We start from the raw sequence: 19,504 nt of genomic DNA on the forward strand, positions 1-19,504 counted from the left end.
AGATTGTTCATGTTTTATATCTGTAAGATTTTATATAAGACTTAAATCGAAACTGCACTTAGAATATCTTATAAACTTTCCATTAAGAAAAATAAAATTACACACACACGTTTAACGACTTTTATTTAAATACATTTGGTCACATCCATCTACAAGTATTTAATATTATAGTCATGTTTGTATCGAACTACATTATCATGACAAAAAAAAATAGTCAACAAATTCCCAATATTCGAGAAAGATTTAACATAACAAGAAACAAACATCATAATAATGCAGTTCAATTAATGATGTAATTCTTGAGGATTAAAATCTAAAAACACATTCTATAAAAGTACGGAAAAATTATACCAACCAGTGCATAATTTATTGTTAAGCCAAACTTGGAAACACTTTTATAAATTCCTAATTCAAAACTATTTTAGGTTAGACATTACGAGTATCTCGCAAAATTATAAATATCTCAATGAATACAACACAATGATAAGAAACGATAGGATAAATCCAATTAAAAAATATAGTATGTGAAGATATCCTTATACATGGGTTAATAATTTAATTAAGACATTTATTAGCCTATGTTACCTTATGAATTACTATTTCGTATTTCCAAACAAATAACATTATCCTCCAAGATTACGATTGATTCACATTCGTTTTTTTAAGTATTTTTTCTAAGTATTTTCCATTGTCTAATAAAAACTAAGTACTAGATTATTAGGAATGAAGCATAGCCTTAAATAATACTACATTATCTAATTCCACATTGCATATTCGAAACAAACTCTAAAATTGCTATCACGGATACAGTGGTGTATAAATATTCAATGCAAAATTTAACAAAAAAAATACTGAAAAAGATTTCACGTGGTTAATGTGAAACGCTTTTAAAAAGTATAACACTTATTTCGCCGCTATTTTTTTTACCTTTATCGTTATATTAATAATTAAGTAAATTGATTTAAGTTATCGTACGTGTTTTACACGCCATAGTTTGATAAGTAAAAGTTAGGTTTAATAATATTCAAAAGTATATCATAAATAACATCGTAGTACTTCAATAAATGGTTGGAACCATTACATGTAAATACTTCAAAATTTTGGCATTTGCTTTCTTTAATCTAAACGTTCATCTTACATTAGATATCTTTATAGAAAAAACCGCCATCTTGCCGCGGCTTGAAATAAATTTAAAAACATAAGTAGTCGGAATCACAATAAGTACCAAAAACAAAGTACTGGGGTAAATGCTAAGCAAATGAATATTTACAAATAAATATATTTGCGTATAAATCTATTCTACTTTATTTACATAGGTATAAGTTTCAGGATTAATTATTATATAATATATGAAAAGGTAATCAAAATCACTAGAATAGGAAATTATTCAACTACATACATTGATAATAAAAGGTTTTGAAGTATGTGCACCAGTATAAGTAAGAAAGTTTTAATAAACATTAATCAATTAATTTCCTTATTTTATTGCACTACTGATAAAAAGAATCTATGTGTAAGCAGTTGATTTTCTTAAGAGTATATGTAATAATAAAAATACAAATTTTTAAGACCAGTGTGTTCCTTCAAGACATGTTCTATCAAATTACATTTTATATTATGTGCTTACACGTGAACTAACTTAAGTTATTTGTTGAGCAACAGTTGATCAACGTTTTCTGGAAAACTTTGTTTAAATGTTGTCAGTCCACGGCGGATCATTTTTTTACAATACATTGATCCAACTCTGTTGCTAAACAAACGGTTATCTAAACTAACATTAAAGAGTAAACATTTGTGTATTTGATTATATGTTTGTAACACTTTCACACAAAACTTCAACTATTTCAAATTTCGTTCACCATTAGGAAGCTTCATCAGGCACAGTCTACATATGTACCACGGACGAAGCCAGGGCGGACAGCTAGTAGGGCGCATGGGCCTCTCGTGGCAATATTAGCATGAATCGAGGGCCGATCTATACCGTTATCACTTATTGAATACAACTAGACTAAAAAGTAAATACAGAATGTCCGCAATGGCGTGCGTGTGTCAGCAGACGTGCGCGGGCGAGTGCGGCGGCCACAGCGGGCACTCCGCGTCCGCCGACGCCTCCTCCTTCTTGTCGCTCGTCAGGTTGCGGAACGACCGGTAGATGCTGCTGAACAGCTGCGGGTCCGAGAACGTTGCCTGGAAGAGAATTCGACGAGTCGACTGTAGTGACTGAGTACAGACATATGCTTAACTACCTCTGGAAGAAATCGCTACTTACCTAGCAAGAAAAGCGACTTGTTTGTGTGTGTTTGTGTGCTGCTCTTTTTCGAGTTTTTTTACAATAAAGAGTTTAAATAAATAAATAACAGAAGACAGTATAAAATAATGTTCAATTTAACTATTTAACAATTTAATATTTTAAAATCAATCGTGTTTTCTGTGTAACTCATTCATCTATTTCTTCATCTTCTTTCCAAGTATTTGAATGATTTTATTCTTCTCATGACAGACATAATTGTTGTTTACAATGTTGGGTTAATATAAATATTGCAAGTATTAAAGTAGGTACTCACTTCAACACCCACAGCCAGCAGCAAATGTATAACTGGTATGATTAATATGTAAATTCTAAAGTAATTTTGTTCAATTTCAGCTGATTTCATCTCTTCGATCTCCATATATTCGGCAAGGCTCTTCCAAGGACAGAACAACAGCAAGATAACGAACACTGCTTGTGTTGCCAGTGTTATCACCATGTAATCTGAAATATAGTTAGAAAGAAACATGTAAAAGACGTTGCTTTTAACTCTATTACTTATGTTAATAAAAAATTGAAAAAATCATTAGATTATAATCTACCTCGCCGTATAGCAAATTATATAAAAATTATGATTCGTTATAATTGCTTGTATTATTTTTCGTTAGACGCGGTATAGATTGTTATGCAACGGTATTTACAATTTTAAAGTGACATACACAGAGTAGAAAATATCACAAATGACTATTGCAATCAGTTGGGCCACTACACACCATATTTATCCCCTTTATTTTTACGCTTTCGCATAAAAAGCGTTTATGTTACAAAGTATAGTAATAAATATGACAAATAATGAAAAAATCACTTACAATTCGAGCAGAACGGCTCTCTGAACGGCCACCCCTTGGCGTAAACGCATGCCATAATTAAATATTGGAATGATGTCACTATGAAGATCACAGTATTCTCCCAACACTTCACTTGTTCCACATCCGGACCGCCCTCCACAGATTTGAACCTAAGGAAATAAATATGTATGAAACAGTTTTAATTATATAAGGAGTTTTTCTTTTTAACACGTTCACTGCTGAAACACACCTGTTGTGTAAAAATGCTTCGAACCGAGTATGCGTCTTCGCACGCCTAGCGTGTGAAGCCGCACTCGCGAGAAATCGCGTCTCGTGGTGCGTAAAACACGCTGTGCGTGTTTTATTTTCCAAGACGCCAGTGCGTGCGGGCAACACATTTTTATCATAAAATATATTTTTTATGATTTCTTCCATTTTTATTATTTTCTTTGTTTAGATAGTTAGGATGTAATTTTAATAAAACGAACAAGAAAATATTTTGTACAAATAATAAAAAAAGAAAACATAAATTTACGTTGGACAACGTTTTATATACAAAATAACCTCTCTAATATCATTGGTTGACGATAAATTCATGCGCTGTTATATTAACACTCCGAAGCTAATATCTGAAGCGCGTTCTGCATGAAACTTTTATTGCTAATCTATATTCCATAAGAAAGAATATCTTTATGTACGAGTGTAAACAAATCAAATTCTAGTATTTTCTTGTGTTTGATTTTACACGAGTATTATACATTTAGAAATTCAAACTTTTTAATGCGAATCATTCATTATATTATTAACCCGACGTAGTGTTCGAAACGTCGGGTTAATAATATAATGAATAAATCGCGTTTGAAATCCGTTAAAAAGTTTTTAATTTCTAAATGTATAATACTCTAAAAAATTTAAGGAGAGGTCGTTATTAGTACCTTTTCAGCTCATTGTTCATTATAATATATAAAGTATTTTGAATAAAATACAAATATGTGTGCAGAAAAATAAAGACTACTGTAATTTCTTTAAAAATAAATCGCGATATCAGAAATAGAACAATTAAAAAAAAAAAAATATTTAGAACAAACACGGTGTGTCCGCCCGCACAGCTGGCTTGACTCTACGCACACGCGCAGCGTGGGCTCCCGCACCAGCGACAAAAGCGGTACGGCAAGATTGCCGCCGGTGCGGGAGACACGCTGAGCGTGTCATAGCCGCATCGCCGGATGAAAAAAGTTTCTGGATCAGCAGTGAAATTGTTAACACGCTTTTATTAGCTACACTAGGAGGTTAGTGAGTAGCGAAGCGATGTGCGTGTATGTTTAAAAAGTATAGTACTAATATAAAACTAATATAAAAGCATCTGCACACATATTGAAAAAAACATACTTCCCCACTTTTCAATTAATATTATAAATGCGAAAGTAACACTGTCTGTCTGTCTGTCTCTTCTTCACGCCTGAACCGCAGAACTGATTTGCATGAAATTTGGTATAAAGGTAATTTGTAACCCGAAGAAATCTAAAATTCCACGGGAACGCATTTTATGAGGGTAAAACCCCGGGACTGTCTATCCACGCGGGTGAAGCCGCTGGCGGAGAGCTAACTGAACTCGCGGGTACGCACCAGGGCTGCGCGAAGAGCAGCAGCGTGGCGAGCACCTGCACGAGCAGCACGAGCGCCACCTGCAGCAGCAGCGGCAGCAGGCTGGCGGGCGCCACCAGCGACACGGGCGGCGACGCGCGCGTCAGCGCGGGCCCGGCGCGCGCGCGCCCCAGCGACAGCGCCAGCAGCGTCGTCAGCACCAGGTCGATGTACAGGAACTGGTTGTTGCCGAGGATCGAGAAGAACTGCGGGCGGGGCGATTGTGCCAATCAGATTAGTGAGGTACACACACCTATAGCGTGCCATGTTTGTGCACGTAAAAGGCGTGAGGACGCGTATGTAAGGGGGTGTCCATAAATTACGTTATGTGTTTATTTTTTTATTTTCTTCCACTCTAATCGTTTAACAGTCAGTAATATATAACGACGAGGTATGAATGATAATTACTTTCGAACGAATTAATTATTGTTCTTAATCGTATTACAATTACGCTTTAGATTAAAATCTTAAGCTTGTAGAATCTCAAAACTGGACCAAAATAGTAATTTTTTTTTTGTTTCAATACAAACATTCGTGTGATATTTACCAAGACAACTTCTCTCCCTAACGTTCCATTAGATGTGATTTGACTCCCCCCTTTAAACGTCCCACGCAAGTTATGGACGCCATTAGAGTGAGTAAATTTTTTAAAACCAATGCATTTTACAAAAGTACCGATTCATAAATTTCCAAATATACTTACATTATAGAGAATAAGAATAGAGAAGAATTGTATAAGTGAATAGAGAGCCATGTATTTGAAGATGGCGAATGAAGTGCTGAGAGCGCATCTGCCTTCCAGCGCTAATAATTTCACGCAACGAATGTTCTGTTCTTGAGATGTGAATGGTGCGGCCACTGAAATTTTATTTTTATTTAAATAATTAATATAGATCAAAAGAAACATGCATTGAGTCCTTTCATAAAATACGTCAAACTAAAATCACAAAAATATACAGATGAAACTGATAAAAACGTGTCAAAATTAATCAAAATGAGGAACACATTATAAATAATACATATTCATGTGTTTCAATAATTAATTTTATTTAATGCAAAGGTTTCTTTTATTTTACGTTAATCCTTTTTAATTATTGTAACATTTTTAAAGGCCAAATAAGTTATGTTTGTAAAATGCAATTTTTTTGGCAAAAAAAAAAAAAACAAGTGAATGATTACCCGACGCATCGGCCTCCGACAGCGAGATGCCAACGTGCGCCGCTTTGAGCGCGCCGCAGTCGTTGGCGCCGTCCCCGCACATGCCCACTATCAACCCCTCGCCTTGCAGCGCTGTTATAAGCTGCGTCTTCTGATCGGGCCCGAAGCGCCCGAATATCATACCTAATAATTCAAATAAGTTAATAAAACTACATATTTATATGATTAAATATCATCATCTACTTTATTTTTAAATAATATCATCTACTTTATTATTAAATATCATCTACTTGAGATCAGTGCAATCAGACAAGTAAACTGTAATAGCGTTTCCTATATCCTTTTTACTTTTTGCTTTCCTCATTTCTTGTGTAACTCATATAGTGTATTTTGTCAAAAGTTTATCAAAAGAAATAAGAAGAAAAAATGATGGGTATGATAAAAAGAAATGACTATTTTTGGGCAACGGTTTCATTTTTCATATCATGGAACAGATTTCGTAAAAAATGAGACACAAAGATTGATGTGGCTAGATTTGTTATATAATATTTTTGTGTTACCTTTACTCATCACAGTAGGCATGAACTCGGGATAATGTATTCTGACTACTGCCCAAGTCTTTCCTTCCATAGCAATGACGTAATCGTCCAAGGATAGTTTTGGTGGTCCGCCTTCACCGACGACCTGACACACCAACAAAAAGTTTAAAAATAAAACATCATCAATTATTTATATAAACTGTGGTGAAATTATAATTGAACAAATATAAAATGCTCAGTTTTCATGACTCACGTGAAAATTGTAATATTTTATGTCAATAACAATTTAATAATTTACCTCCATGATGAGTGGTGGTCTTTGCTCACTGGTCTGCGGCAATCCCAGTGTTACCAACACCACTTTCTGTTGTGGCTGAACCATGAAACAGCCCCGCGCTACTGACATTGCCGTCATAATATTGTCACCTAAAATTAAAGATGGACTTTAAATGTTAGTTACTTTCGAACAGAAAAATATTCTTACACGTCGTTAAAATATTTTTATTTTCAAGTAAAGTCCAAGCTTATTTATTTTTATACTACTTATTGTCCTTCTATATTCATAGATCTAACTGTGATTTTTAAAAAAATAATTGACAAAGAAATGGTGCAAATTAATATAAATAATGATTTGTTTATGTAAAAATTATCTACTTAAAAAAATTATACCCTGAACGATGATAAGATAATACATTATATCTCCATTGTTTTTGTTTATTTTTGAATACATATTTTATAGTTATAGTTCTTTACAAAGAAAATATATAAAAAGCTTATATATAAGAGACTGCAATAGAAAATATGCAACAAATCGTAACAAAATAGTAAATACATACCAGTAACCATAATCTGCCTCATATTAGCTTCATGTAACTCCTTAATCACATGCGTGGTCTCCGGTTTCAGGCTATTTTGCATGACTAGAAAGCCCAAAAACGTCATCCCATATTCGATCATCTCCCTCTTGATCCTTTGTGCGTCCATCCATTTCATCTTGCGATCCAACTTCTTGTACGCGAGGCCGATAACACGGAACCCATTTGAGGTGTATTCATTGAGTGTGGAACTGAAGTTGTCTGGAAGTGACATCGGATCGCACATTCCTGCAATCTTAATGTCGTTAAAGTATTAAATGGTTATATGAGACTTGAATTCTGTTGATAACGCCTTTGTTAGGCTTATGGTGCATCGATATAAGAAAATTTATTTGGAAGGGAATCTATTGATAATTTTTTGGATAATAAAAATGTACACAATAATGCAATTTTTTTTAATTGATCTCGTTGGAGAGTTTACCTTCTTTTGTAGTAAAGCTATGTAAGATAATCAAGATAAGTTAATGTATAGGTTGAAGAACACTCATTCCACTAATCAGCTTCTATGAAACCGTTTATTAAATAAACCTATATATACTTTTATAATTAAAATATTCTTTTCACTCGGCGAAAATATATGAAAGAACATCTTCTTTTAGCGAGTTTACTGTAATGTTAATGAATATATTGGGTTGAAGGAAGATGAAAATCCACATAATGTCGTGGCTTTAGAACTACAGGAGTCAAAAAGTCAAATGTAAAATTGACATGATTTTGAAAGAGCAACTACAGAGTTTCTTACAGGCACTTCTCTGAAGCAACTCCTTTTCCAATCGGTGGTAAATGTTAAAACTATGTTATGACGATTTAAGAGTGCTTCTAGAAGAAGTCTAATTGAATAAATAAATGTTTGAGTTATGACATGTTGAACGACAAATCTAAATAAAATAACCAAAAAAATTTTCGAAAATAAATAAATTTAAACATTGCAAATTTTGGTGTCCAAAATAAAAATTTTTACACCAAAATTGTAAATTTCTGAATAGGACACTACTGATATTATATTAGAGAGAGCAAGAGATATAACAAGCAATGAATTACCTTCTCAGGGGCACCCTTGACGTAATAAACCATAGATGGTTGACCCAGAACTCTTGCGATGACCCCCATTGATTGTTGTGACGAAGAAAAATGGAATCTACGCAGTAATCCAATCTAAAAGTATATTAGGTAAGTTATGAAATGTTGCAAAATAAGTAAAACAATTCACAATCGGGCTGGCATGAACGTTTTGTATGAAAGCCTGTAAATAAACAAAGAAAACAAAAACAATAAGATAATTCAAAATGAAAAGCAATCTTGTTATCTTTCAATTATTGCAACAACATAGTTATATACCTCATATGGCATCTCCATAGTCAGAGGATCATAGTTGTCCAAGTTCTGCAAATCTTCGTTGCGAGCAGTGGGCGGTTTAACAATAGCCGGAGTTAGATTATCATAGCGTGTATTCTCTGGACCTGGCTCTTCCAGGATCTAAACAATAGAAAAAAATATAATTAATAATTTGAGATAACAGTAACGACTCAGTGGTTAGGTCCTCAGACTTGGAATGAAAATTCGCGGGCTGGATACTGAATGAGTGTGCAAAAAATACATTGACTTTTTTAATTTATCTGCACATTACACACCATGAAAGTTAATAAATAAAAACTTCAATCGTTTATTTAAGTCATACAAATAGAATACAAAAAAATCACCCATTGTGTAAACTCGAACATCTTCAAATCCAAGGGGTCCCCCTTCAACTGCCCCAGAATACTGGTGAGCGAGTGGCACGCAGCCAGCGCTTGTACGAGAGGACTCTTAACCGGTAGCGCATTGATATCATCCACACACCGACCAAAACTTTCGTCTTGGTTACACGGTATAACCGCATAGAGATCTAAGCCATCCTCTGTTAATGTCCCAGTCTGAAAATTTGGGATATGAGGAAAAATCTAGTCATAGGAAGATTCATAGAAGATATTTTAATGCAGATTATCGACATTTAGAGCTTTCATTTTAAATACAGCGATTTAAAATTCTTCTTTTTCATTCTGCTATTTGCGTATAAAAAAAAATAAGTAGAAATTTGTTAAATAATTAACTTCCTGTTACATATATTATTCTATAATTTAAATACTTTTGGATAATGTGAACAATAAAAAAAATTACAATATAAAACTTGTTCGAATATCTCGTAAAAATATTAACCTTATCAAAGCACATCACTTGCAACTTTCCACAGATGATAATTTTCGGAGGTGACACGCAAAATATTCTATTTTTCTTCAAGCGTTGCTGACTATACACTATGCCGGCCGTCATGGCCGCGGGCAACGCTGGCGGAACCACTATTGTAATGATATCCAATGTGCGTAGTATTATGGTGCCTAGTGAACTCTGAAAATTTATTGCCATTAGCATTTATATTTGAGAATATAAACAAAATGATATTTTCCATAGGAGCCACAAGTTAAAAAAAAAAATTATTACTTCTGTATTAACAAAGTGTGTTTCTATTGTACTGCGAATGTATATAAAAACCGTGATGAATCATAATTTGCAATTGCCATCTTGATGTCAAACATAAAGAGAATTGTTTACTTACGCCTCTCTGCACATAAAGCCAGATCGAATAGGCCATTCCCACGGCAGCAATGCAGAACATAAATATAACAAATTTCACAGCATCCTTGTAGAATTGGAAGTCAAACTGCTTTGGAAACAGAATACTCTTTATTAGTTCGCCTTTTGCTGTGTAAAATCCTGTACGGACCACTTTAGCAAGAACCTGGGAATAATAAGATATTTGATTAAATTAAGTGTTGTATAATAAAAATAAAATTACTGGTTTTAATAAAGTATTGATTAAGAAATAAAATTTACCTGATTATTGCCATAAAATCTTGTTTGTATAACATGTGTTCCAGCAAAGAGTGTATGTCGCTTATGATTTTCCGTGGAGTACACTTCAGACGACGGGCATGGAGGCCCTTTCATTACAGGAACACTTTCACCTATGTAAAAAAATTATCAATTAAGTCGCTAATAGAAGGTTTATTTCGGATATTCGTTAAATTCTGTTTAAATCGAGTCAAGTTAAGGAAGATCAACATGTTGATTGTTGGTTGGGGATTATTTATTGGAATAGATTATAAAATAATCTTTTCTGTATAAATAGAAGATTGTTATTCTATATATTCATTATATTAAAAAAATATTAATTTAAGAATTTCGTTTAATCTACTTTTAAATAATAAAATGTGTTCAAAGTAAGAATTGTTTCACTGTATGTATGAATAGCAATATATTATGTACTGTTAGCAATTATTAACCAACAAGTAAAAAAGTAAGTATCTAAATTGAAAGTTTTATCGTTTATATAATAACCATAATGTACATCCATTCGTACAAATTAACAAATATTGTCGTAATAAATATCATGCTGTAACACGTGTAATTGAAAATCGCAACTTTTGAGTAAAATAAAGATATAAAATTCACAAATAACTTAACACAATAGCATATTAAAATATCCTGTTATTATTTACATAAACTTATTACTTGTCAATTTATATCCACCACTTAATTTGTGTATTTATTTTATATTGTTCAGACAAAACATTTTATTGTAGAATATGTATAAGTCTAAAAGAGGAAATTCAAATGTATTTAAATTAGACTTTCATAGCAATTTTCAATCAACTTGAAAAAAGGAGATGGTTCTCAATTCGACCAATTTTATGTCTCTGTTTTTGGTAATTCTTTTTTTATTTGAAAGCTTGTGCCTTCCTTTGTTTCTCATTTATTTTGGCTAGTTCTTCATTTATATTGATGACAGTTTGAAGACTGTTTTAATACGGTCTCACGAGTGAGCATGCTCTCGTTGACAATACAAGAGCTAACCGGAGCAGCATAGCGTCACAGGGTATTACGCACTCTACTTTCTATCAGGAGAGTAAGTGCGTCCGCGACTCTACCTCGTATATAAATAAAACTCTACAAAAGCTCACCAGTGGGCATGCTCTCGTTGACAATACAGGAGCGGGTGAGCGGCATAGAGTCGCAGGGCATTACGCGCTCGTCGGCGCATTTACTACGCACTCTATTTCCTACCAGGAGAGCAAGTGCGTCCACGACTCTAGATTTTATATAAAATAGAAACTCTATAAAAACTCACCAGTCAGCATGCTCTCGTTGACAATACAAGAGCCGGTAAGCAGCATAGCGTCGCAGGGCATGACGCACCCGTCGGCGGGCAGCACCAGCACGTCGCCGGGCACGAGCCGGCTCGCGTTCACGACGCACTCCTCGCGCCCGCTGCGCGACGGCCGCAGCACGGTCACCGTGAACGAGCTCGTTGAGCCCGCCATGTTGTGGATCTTGATGCTCATCTGGGTGCAATCATTGTTCAGTGTCATTTCATGTTCTGTCAGTGCATGTTCTATCATTACAATTTTATTTTTTTTGACATATTAGGCAACCAATAAACAAACTTATACATTTTGCAAGTAAATATATAATATTGGTATCTCCATAATTACAAATGTTCATTAATTATTTGAATACATATAGAATTACTGAATACTTATAACACACTACTTTTGTACAATGTAGTACATTCGAGATTAAAAAAATGGTTGCCTGTAAAGTCGGTTTTACGGGCGAAGATTTTACGTGACAACGTCTTTTTCTCGGTAGAATATTTATTGATATGAATATTATTAAATTGCACAATAGGAACAAGGAATTGAATGAAAATAAGAATTGCACAAATTTTAACTATAGAAAATATATTTTGTTTACTAAAAAGACAGAGACAGAGACACAAGCACGCGCCGATTCAATTCTCTAGTGCTGCGCGCGCGGCGGACCGATCATAGTTCAGTGACACGTCGTAACGTTACCGGGCGTTACACTTTTTCATGAGTGCCTCCGAGCCGCAACCTAATTTAAGACGTTGTCACGTCAAAATGTATCGCTGCGCCAATTTCACGATAACTAAATCTCATAATTTGCAGTTTTCTATTGATTCACATTAATGTTCAAGATTCTAGTTTCCAATCATGTTCCATTACATCATGTATATATAAAAACGATCGTATTCACAAAATACCAACTTATTTATTACCTTACTGGTTATTATGTACATAGTGCACTGACATAACGTTGTCTGATTTGAATAGATTACTAGATGTAACATATTTCCTTACCCATGAATAATAAGATTTACTATAGAATAGAAAATGGTTGGTAAAACCACAGTGAATTTAATTATTATTATAAGCAACATATTTACCTGTTTCGTTTGGTAGAGCGCCATCATGCACGACACAGCGGAAAGTATGAAAACGCAGGTTGCATACTGATAGTACTCATCCAATGACCATAGAATTATCGAGAAAATTTGGAACAGGTAAAACGGGTTGAAAACTTCGTTGCGGAATATCGTCCAGTACTTCTTGACTTCGACTTCCACCGAATTCGGCCCGTACAGTTTTATACTGAGACAGAAAGAAATTTGTTTAATATTCGCCTCTTTTGATTCAATAAGCTAAATAAAGAAGTGTTAATAACATCACTAATTGTAACTAAAAAACTGAGGGATGAACTTTTAATGATTTTAAATATGCTGAATATATCCTATTTTGAATGAGGAAAACTGTTAAAAAAATTCTAAAAACTTATAAAAAAGTCTACCAAGGGTAGAGTAATAGCTACTAGCAATAAATTAGTAATAATAAGAACTTACAGTTCATTTTGTTGTCTTTTGTTAATTCCGGACATATTTTCCATCAGTAGATTGATAGTAAGTTTTTCGTTAAGTGCCTGTACATTGATAAATGCTCCTTGATCGTTCAGCCATATGTAGCGGCTGTGTTGGTAGATAAAATACCGAAGTTTGTTATCCCTGTGGTTTGACAGATTAAGATCGACCGTCTCCACCTTTTCTATTGTAAATGCGCCCTCGCTGTCAATAACTGAACAGAAAAAAGAACTTTGTAATAAGCATAGCATAATGTTTAACTGTAAATAAAGGAAAAATACAAAATAATATTACATGATGTATTTAATGAAAAAATTAAGTCATACAAGATCATGTCGGTTTATAAATGTTAATCTAGATTTAAATATCATACAAATCTCACCACAAATATCTTCTGCCGTTTTAAGGCTACATTTTATATACTTGAAGCGATTGTACGCCGGGTGGTAAGCCAGTGCGAAATAGGGGAGCCCGCAAAGCGATACGCATATTGTATGAAATATTGTTGAGCGTAGCCTTGAATATTTGTAGCCATAGATCCTTATTGCCTGATCATCAGCGGAGCCCTCCAATATCTGCCATTGTGCTTCACCGATAACTTCATATTCTTCTGTGAAATTTACAAATTACACTTGCCTATTAAAAATCACACTTGTGAATGGAGAACCATAACCTATTTCGTACTCTACTCAGTCCTTTCCGTTCTTTCCCTCAACATTTCTTTTCTATATCTAGTCAGTTATTCATGGGCAACGGTAGTCCTTTGTCACAAAAAGAACATCTATTTATCCCGTAATGAGTCATATTGGATCCTGATGGTTATCGAAACTTGGGACATCCTGATATCCCACATGTTTACAATATTGTTAATATAAAACACAAGTTCCACTGTATTCATTTTTGTTGTGCAATTGAAGGGAAATCAATAAGGGCAATACTGAGAGGAAAATTTTATTTCCTTTGATATATCTTCATCTACTATAAGTGTATGTAATAACAAAAAAACAAAGAATAAATCACTACAATGCAACCCTAATGTTACAGCTTCAGTCAGCTGGTAAACATTTTTTTCTATTCTTCACATAATTTTTAATAAAAATAAACATATAGCTGCAATTAATTATAAAAATATTAATTGTAAATTGCTCCTATTATAATTTAATTTTATACATGTAATCTATCCATTTTACACATTGCATACTCCATCAACAATTGTTTAAAATTCATTTAATAAATTCTGTGTCTACACTAATATTACAAAGGGGAAACATTTGTATTTTTGTATGTTTGTAATGCTTTCACACAAAAACCACTGGACCAATTTCAAAAATTCTTTCACCATTAGAAAGCTGCAATTCCACTGACTGACATGGGATTTATGCTACGGGCTAACCTGGAGCGAACAACTTGTATTTGCATAAAATCGTTTTTATTTCGTGTCAAAATGTCCATTCCCATACTCCGAAATGGCTGGACTGATTCTCATAAAATTTTCTGTGTATCTCAGGCCCACATTTATTTTGCAGAACAGCATTTGTTCTGTATGCTAGTATATATATATACCTTAAGAATCTAACAGTTGTATCTTGGGATATTGGTATATCTCATAATGTAAATATGTAAATATATATTATCTACGAAATAAATATCCATAACAACAAAGACACTAAGGTTAATCATGAGACAAAAAGTCTTGAGTAGTCATTTTACACGAGAAATGCAAATTAACATTGATGTTCCTACATAAATACTTCAAATTCAACAATTTGATATTTGTAATCAACATTTCAACTATTGTAATCAACATTACAATTATTAGTTGGAAGATATTCCATTCTCTAAGCTTAGTTAATAGATATGACCTATATATCAAATCACAATCAAGGCTATTACATCTTCATATAGTAAGCAGTATCTAATGTGAAACATTATTTAATTGCATATTATTTACTACAACTTTACTTATCTATAATACTAACACAATAACATATCCCAATAAAAATAGCTAATAAATATATTATATTTATTAGAACAAATTGAAATGGGGCAATAAAAGATAATCTACATGGTAACTTAAACATGTTTTTATGACAATTTCCAGTATAGATATTTCTGTTATATTTTGTAAAATCTGAATATTAAGCATGTATTGATGAAAGAACTATGAAAAAATAATGTGTAGGTATTTTTTTTCTTCTGTTTAATTTAAAATGTGCATCCTTATTCATAACTGATTATTTAATAAAGTATAAAAGTCTTGTTCAAATTATTAAAAAAAAAAATATAACATAGCAAACATATCATAATATTAAAAAATCAAAAGATTGAGGTGATTTATATAGCTTCTATAAGCACCATATAACATTACTGACACCTGATTTTTTAATATTATTTTTTTTTTTTGGAACATTAGAAAGACAAAATTGTCTTTACCTTAGATAAAGTAATTAAAAGTGTTGCACCCATTTGCATGTCTTGATATGACTCAATCATTGAAAGCTAACATATAAATTTTATTATTTTATGAAATTGTGAATAATTGTTTTACAACTTAATTAATTTAATTCAAAGATTTCACAATTCACCATAACATACAGATACAAATTTAGAAAAACTGACATCTAATAATTATATTCATGTTTAAATATTGTATAAAGAATTTAACCTCTATAGTTTAGTACCCTATTTAGATAAGTATCAAAATATATTACAGATATATCTTAAATAAATGATCTGAGCTTGAATATCTCGTCAAACATTTATTATCCTCTATGCGATACATATTTTATACATTTATAAAACCCGTGACATCGCGCATAATATATTTCACGAAGAGTGTCCATGTTCATAATCAATAATATCGAATAATTCATGTCATCTATAAATACGTTTTAAGTATGTGTGTCTTAAAAGTTATTATTTACACAATATTTTACTTATGATTCATAAGATACGAGATTAATTCGTAGAAAATATAAGGATTAGTACTTTACCATTGGTGACGGAGGCATTATTCATGTTTGGCATTCCCGAAAAACTATTTATCACACACAAATTAAGGCATAATATTGTAATATTATTTTATTTATGAATCGGTGCTACCTCATCGCAAATACTATCTGGAATCTCAAGAAATAAAATCGCGCTCTCACATCACACCTCGAGTAAATGAAATTAAAATCATAGACAGAATGAATGAAACAAATTTGTCAGTCTGACAAAACTCAATTGCCATGTTTAAAATTAAAGAACCAGAAATAATGGACTAATTTTTATTTTTATTAATATACGCCTTATATTATATAAATTTACATTCATGGAAATGGAACTTAAAGAGTACGCAAAAATAAAGTTATAGTTATAAATTATCGTTTAAAGTGTTCACTTACAAAACAAATAATTTAACATAAATAGTTCTAGATGGCGCTAGTATTTCAGTCTTCCACTTTGAGAAATGGAAAAGCGGATGTTATTGATTTAGGCGCGAATGACATTCGTTTAAATTATATTTTTGTGTTTTTAGGTTACATAGACTAAAGTGTTTCTTATCAAATCAACATGTCTCACAGAGGATTATCGGAAACGAAGACTGAGTATTTAGAAATAGGTGAATACAACTTTACTTGGCCTAGAGAAAATGGCTCTCTACATGATTGGGGATCTATAAATTACACAATGCCTTCAGGTAATTAGCTATTATTCACACGCTTTATTGCAGAACCTAGTAATATTACGACAGCTGATTTAGTGTTTTTGTTTGAATATCAGGTCCATGGTTTTGGCCGTGGTGTCCATTATGGCGAGTTCCCCAGCATCCATTATTCCAGGTATAGCGTTAAACTACAAATTATATTTTAAAGCACAATTATGTACATTGAACAACTTAAATAGACTTGTAAATTTCAGCTCTCAAATTTGCTATTTGTAGCATCTTATTGCGCTCCAAGTACAAAAAAGGGACAATTGTGGATGCATACAATTTTAATATTTGGTAAGTGTGATTTTATTAAATACTTAACATAACTCGTTATACTCAAATTAATAAAAAATGCAATGGTTAGAAATTACTATTATGGATTATCAAACAAAATTAGTGGTCACATTAAAGGTGTACTTGTTTTCGCTTACCAGGTTTTATGCTGTATTCTGTCTGGGCTTGGCACGTTATATGTTCGCCGGATGCATTTTCATGGAACTTTGGTTTCGTTTTCTTAAATTTGGCTCAAGTCGTGTATTTAGTATATGAAATGAGACCGGTAAAGTTCGATCCTGAACTTGAAGAAGTCTACCACACACTATTTGAACCATTTAAGGTAAAATATAACAAGATTATATTATATCAACATTTTAAATTAATCCAGCAATAAATAAATAAAAATTCAAAACTATAATTATTTTTCGAAACAGGTATCTAGATTGCAATTTAAGCGCATGGTATCTCCAGATTTTGCTCACGTGATGTCGCTTCACGCTGGTGAAGCTTACGCGATGCAAAACCTCACCAAGACTGATAGACTTGGCTTATTGCTGTCTGGAAAGGTAAGTTGCAATGCTTATTAGTTTAGATTAGAATGCATTCATTAATTTTTTACTTAAATCGTAGGATGTGCCAATAAATATAAATATCTTCCAATATACGATTATCATATCAATGAATAAATATATTATCTCAATATTGTTTTCCGAACCATGAATAGTTAATAAAATCTATCTAAGTAATTACTTCTTTCCTACTCCTTTATTGTTACCATTAAAGAACAGTCTTATAATGTGGGAGTCAAGCACGCTTCGGCACGAAGTGGGCCAGCTCCCACCGGGGAAGTACCACACTCCCACAGAAAACCGGTGAAATAGTAGCATGCTACTGTGTTTTGTACGATGAGTAGAATTTAAATAGTTTAATTTTCGATTTGAGAATTACCAATTTAGATAGTTGTTAATATATCATCATCATCTCTCTTCATCATCTCATCACAATTTTTTTTTAATATTCCTGATTTCCAATAACAAATTCCGCTCCAGTCTCCATCGATAAATATTTGGTGACCTTTCAAGTTTTCGTAAAAATATACTTAGAAAAATTTAAAAATACGATCTATTTGTTATATTCCTATTTTGGAAACTCCTACTGAAAACATTCGATAAGATTTCGTATGTAGTGTTCCTCTCTTACTATTCCCTTGTTCTCTATGTCTTTCTGCATCTTTTTTCAACTAGCAGTATGTATACCTAAATAACAATCATTTGATATCCTCACAAATACTTCTTTTATTAATTACAAATATGTACTCTCAAGAATAAGTAATTCATTACTTTAGAGTAGATATTTGTAGACCAATAATTTAAATATGCTTATACTTAGAGCACCAAACCACAAAACGCCAGGCGACCTTAACTTAGTTAAACTTGTTAGTGCCGATATTAATCTCGAAAACTTTAAAAGTAATACCGTGGCAATACTTGTACTTACTATTTTGCACAAATTGTTATTCAAATAAAATACATTATTTTTATTTATCTAAAACTTAAACGTATCTTTATATAATGTGCTACAGTGCTTTGCTTTTAATTAATTAAGAGTATTACGAATTTAATGTTCTTTTTTTGTAAATAAATAATATGTGATGTTTTTTTTAATATTTTTACTACAAAATGATTATGGTAATCATTTTGTAGCTACTTTAAGCTTGGAAGTTTTACACAAAATCATAATCCTGAACATTTGCTAACTTGTTGAATCGCAATTTACAATACGGTAAAAAAATTTCCCCCATTACCATTTAGTTATTACCTTATGGCTATCTTATGAGAATAATTTACTTCGTTCAGCTCGCATCGTGCGGCCACAAATTATGCAAATGGCGAGCTTGTAATATGGATCGTTTCACGAGTGAATTTTAAACAATTTTTGTCGGTGAACGTGCCAATAAACATTGAGGTTCTATTTGATATAGAGATTCAGAACTTCTCAGAAATATGGCCTTTTTAGCCCTCCGATTGTAAGATTTCATTAAAAATATTTACTTATTAGTATGGTATGATATAGATATGTTATATGATGTACGTAAGACATTCAACATGTCCTTATAGGCCGAAAATACGGCCAAAGTCGTAAAATTTATGCAGATATCGAATATTTTACGCTGGCACATAAAGTGACTACATTTTTATACGTACGTATATATACACATATTAACACGTACATATATTAACTAAGTAAATGTGACAATAAAATATGAATGACATAAGGATTTCACTTTGAAAATAATTATTAAAAAAAAATTAAAACTGCTTTAAAATTCTTACGACTAGAGAAAATTTAAATGGAACCACACAGGAGACATCATCTATAAATAAAGAAGAAACCATCAAAATCGTATCACCTAGTCAAAAGTTAGGTAGCAATGCCAAAAAATATTGCCGGAGGCCCATATCCTTTT

At 32.5% G+C, this 19,504-nt stretch overlaps 2 protein-coding genes across 4 annotated transcripts in view; one reads left to right on the plus strand and one right to left on the minus strand.

The window, feature by feature from the left end:
• Positions 1 to 117: 117 nt before the first annotated feature.
• LOC119831081 (probable cation-transporting ATPase 13A3) lies at positions 118 to 16,256 on the minus strand. 2 transcript variants are annotated; one of them, XM_038354324.1, is made up of 20 exons: positions 16,058 to 16,255; positions 13,447 to 13,674; positions 13,050 to 13,278; positions 12,597 to 12,801; positions 11,478 to 11,691; positions 10,184 to 10,314; positions 9,906 to 10,088; positions 9,509 to 9,697; positions 9,013 to 9,225; positions 8,651 to 8,788; positions 8,354 to 8,467; positions 7,274 to 7,547; positions 6,736 to 6,863; positions 6,459 to 6,582; positions 5,920 to 6,081; positions 5,444 to 5,598; positions 4,723 to 4,946; positions 3,118 to 3,266; positions 2,565 to 2,752; positions 118 to 2,187 (listed from the first exon to the last, which is right to left on the minus strand). In XM_038354324.1, exons 1-20 carry the CDS (start codon positions 16,089 to 16,091, stop codon positions 2,050 to 2,052), a joined length of 3,420 nt encoding a protein of 1,139 aa, XP_038210252.1. In that variant the 5' UTR covers positions 16,092 to 16,255; the 3' UTR covers positions 118 to 2,049. The 2 variants fall into 2 exon arrangements, with proteins under 2 accessions (XP_038210252.1, XP_038210253.1); XM_038354325.1 differs by having other exon boundaries at positions 2,050 to 2,187; positions 13,447 to 13,671; positions 16,058 to 16,256.
• Positions 16,257 to 16,531: 275 nt separating this feature from the next.
• Positions 16,532 to 19,504, plus strand: part of LOC119831198 (popeye domain-containing protein 3-like) — a 10,653-nt gene continuing 7,680 nt past the window's right edge. For both annotated transcript variants that reach the window (XM_038354485.1, XM_038354487.1), the window contains exons 1-5: positions 16,532 to 16,749; positions 16,833 to 16,891; positions 16,971 to 17,055; positions 17,196 to 17,377; positions 17,472 to 17,603. In XM_038354485.1, coding sequence (XP_038210413.1) covers positions 16,623 to 16,749; positions 16,833 to 16,891; positions 16,971 to 17,055; positions 17,196 to 17,377; positions 17,472 to 17,603 — 585 coding nt within the window. In that variant the 5' untranslated portion in view covers positions 16,532 to 16,622. The remainder of the gene's footprint in view (positions 16,750 to 16,832; positions 16,892 to 16,970; positions 17,056 to 17,195; positions 17,378 to 17,471; positions 17,604 to 19,504) is intronic.

This window comes from Zerene cesonia, chromosome 13 (genome assembly GCF_012273895.1).
Source record: "Zerene cesonia ecotype Mississippi chromosome 13, Zerene_cesonia_1.1, whole genome shotgun sequence".
Classification (NCBI taxonomy): Eukaryota; Metazoa; Arthropoda; class Insecta; order Lepidoptera; family Pieridae; genus Zerene; species Zerene cesonia.

What these genes read in the sequence shown, in the direction of transcription:
- LOC119831081 (XM_038354324.1), bottom strand. Translation starts at nt 16,091, where the DNA reads ATGCCAAACATGAATAATGCCTCCGTCACCAATG. An exon ending in CAACGAGAGCATGCTGACTG is followed by an intron (nt 10,315 to 11,477) that starts GTGAGTTTTTAT and finishes TTTTTTACATAG; the next exon opens with GTGAAAGTGTTCCTGTAATG. An exon ending in TGTTCGAGTTTACACAATGG is followed by an intron (nt 8,789 to 9,012) that starts GTGATTTTTTTG and finishes TCTATTGTTTAG; the next exon opens with ATCCTGGAAGAGCCAGGTCC.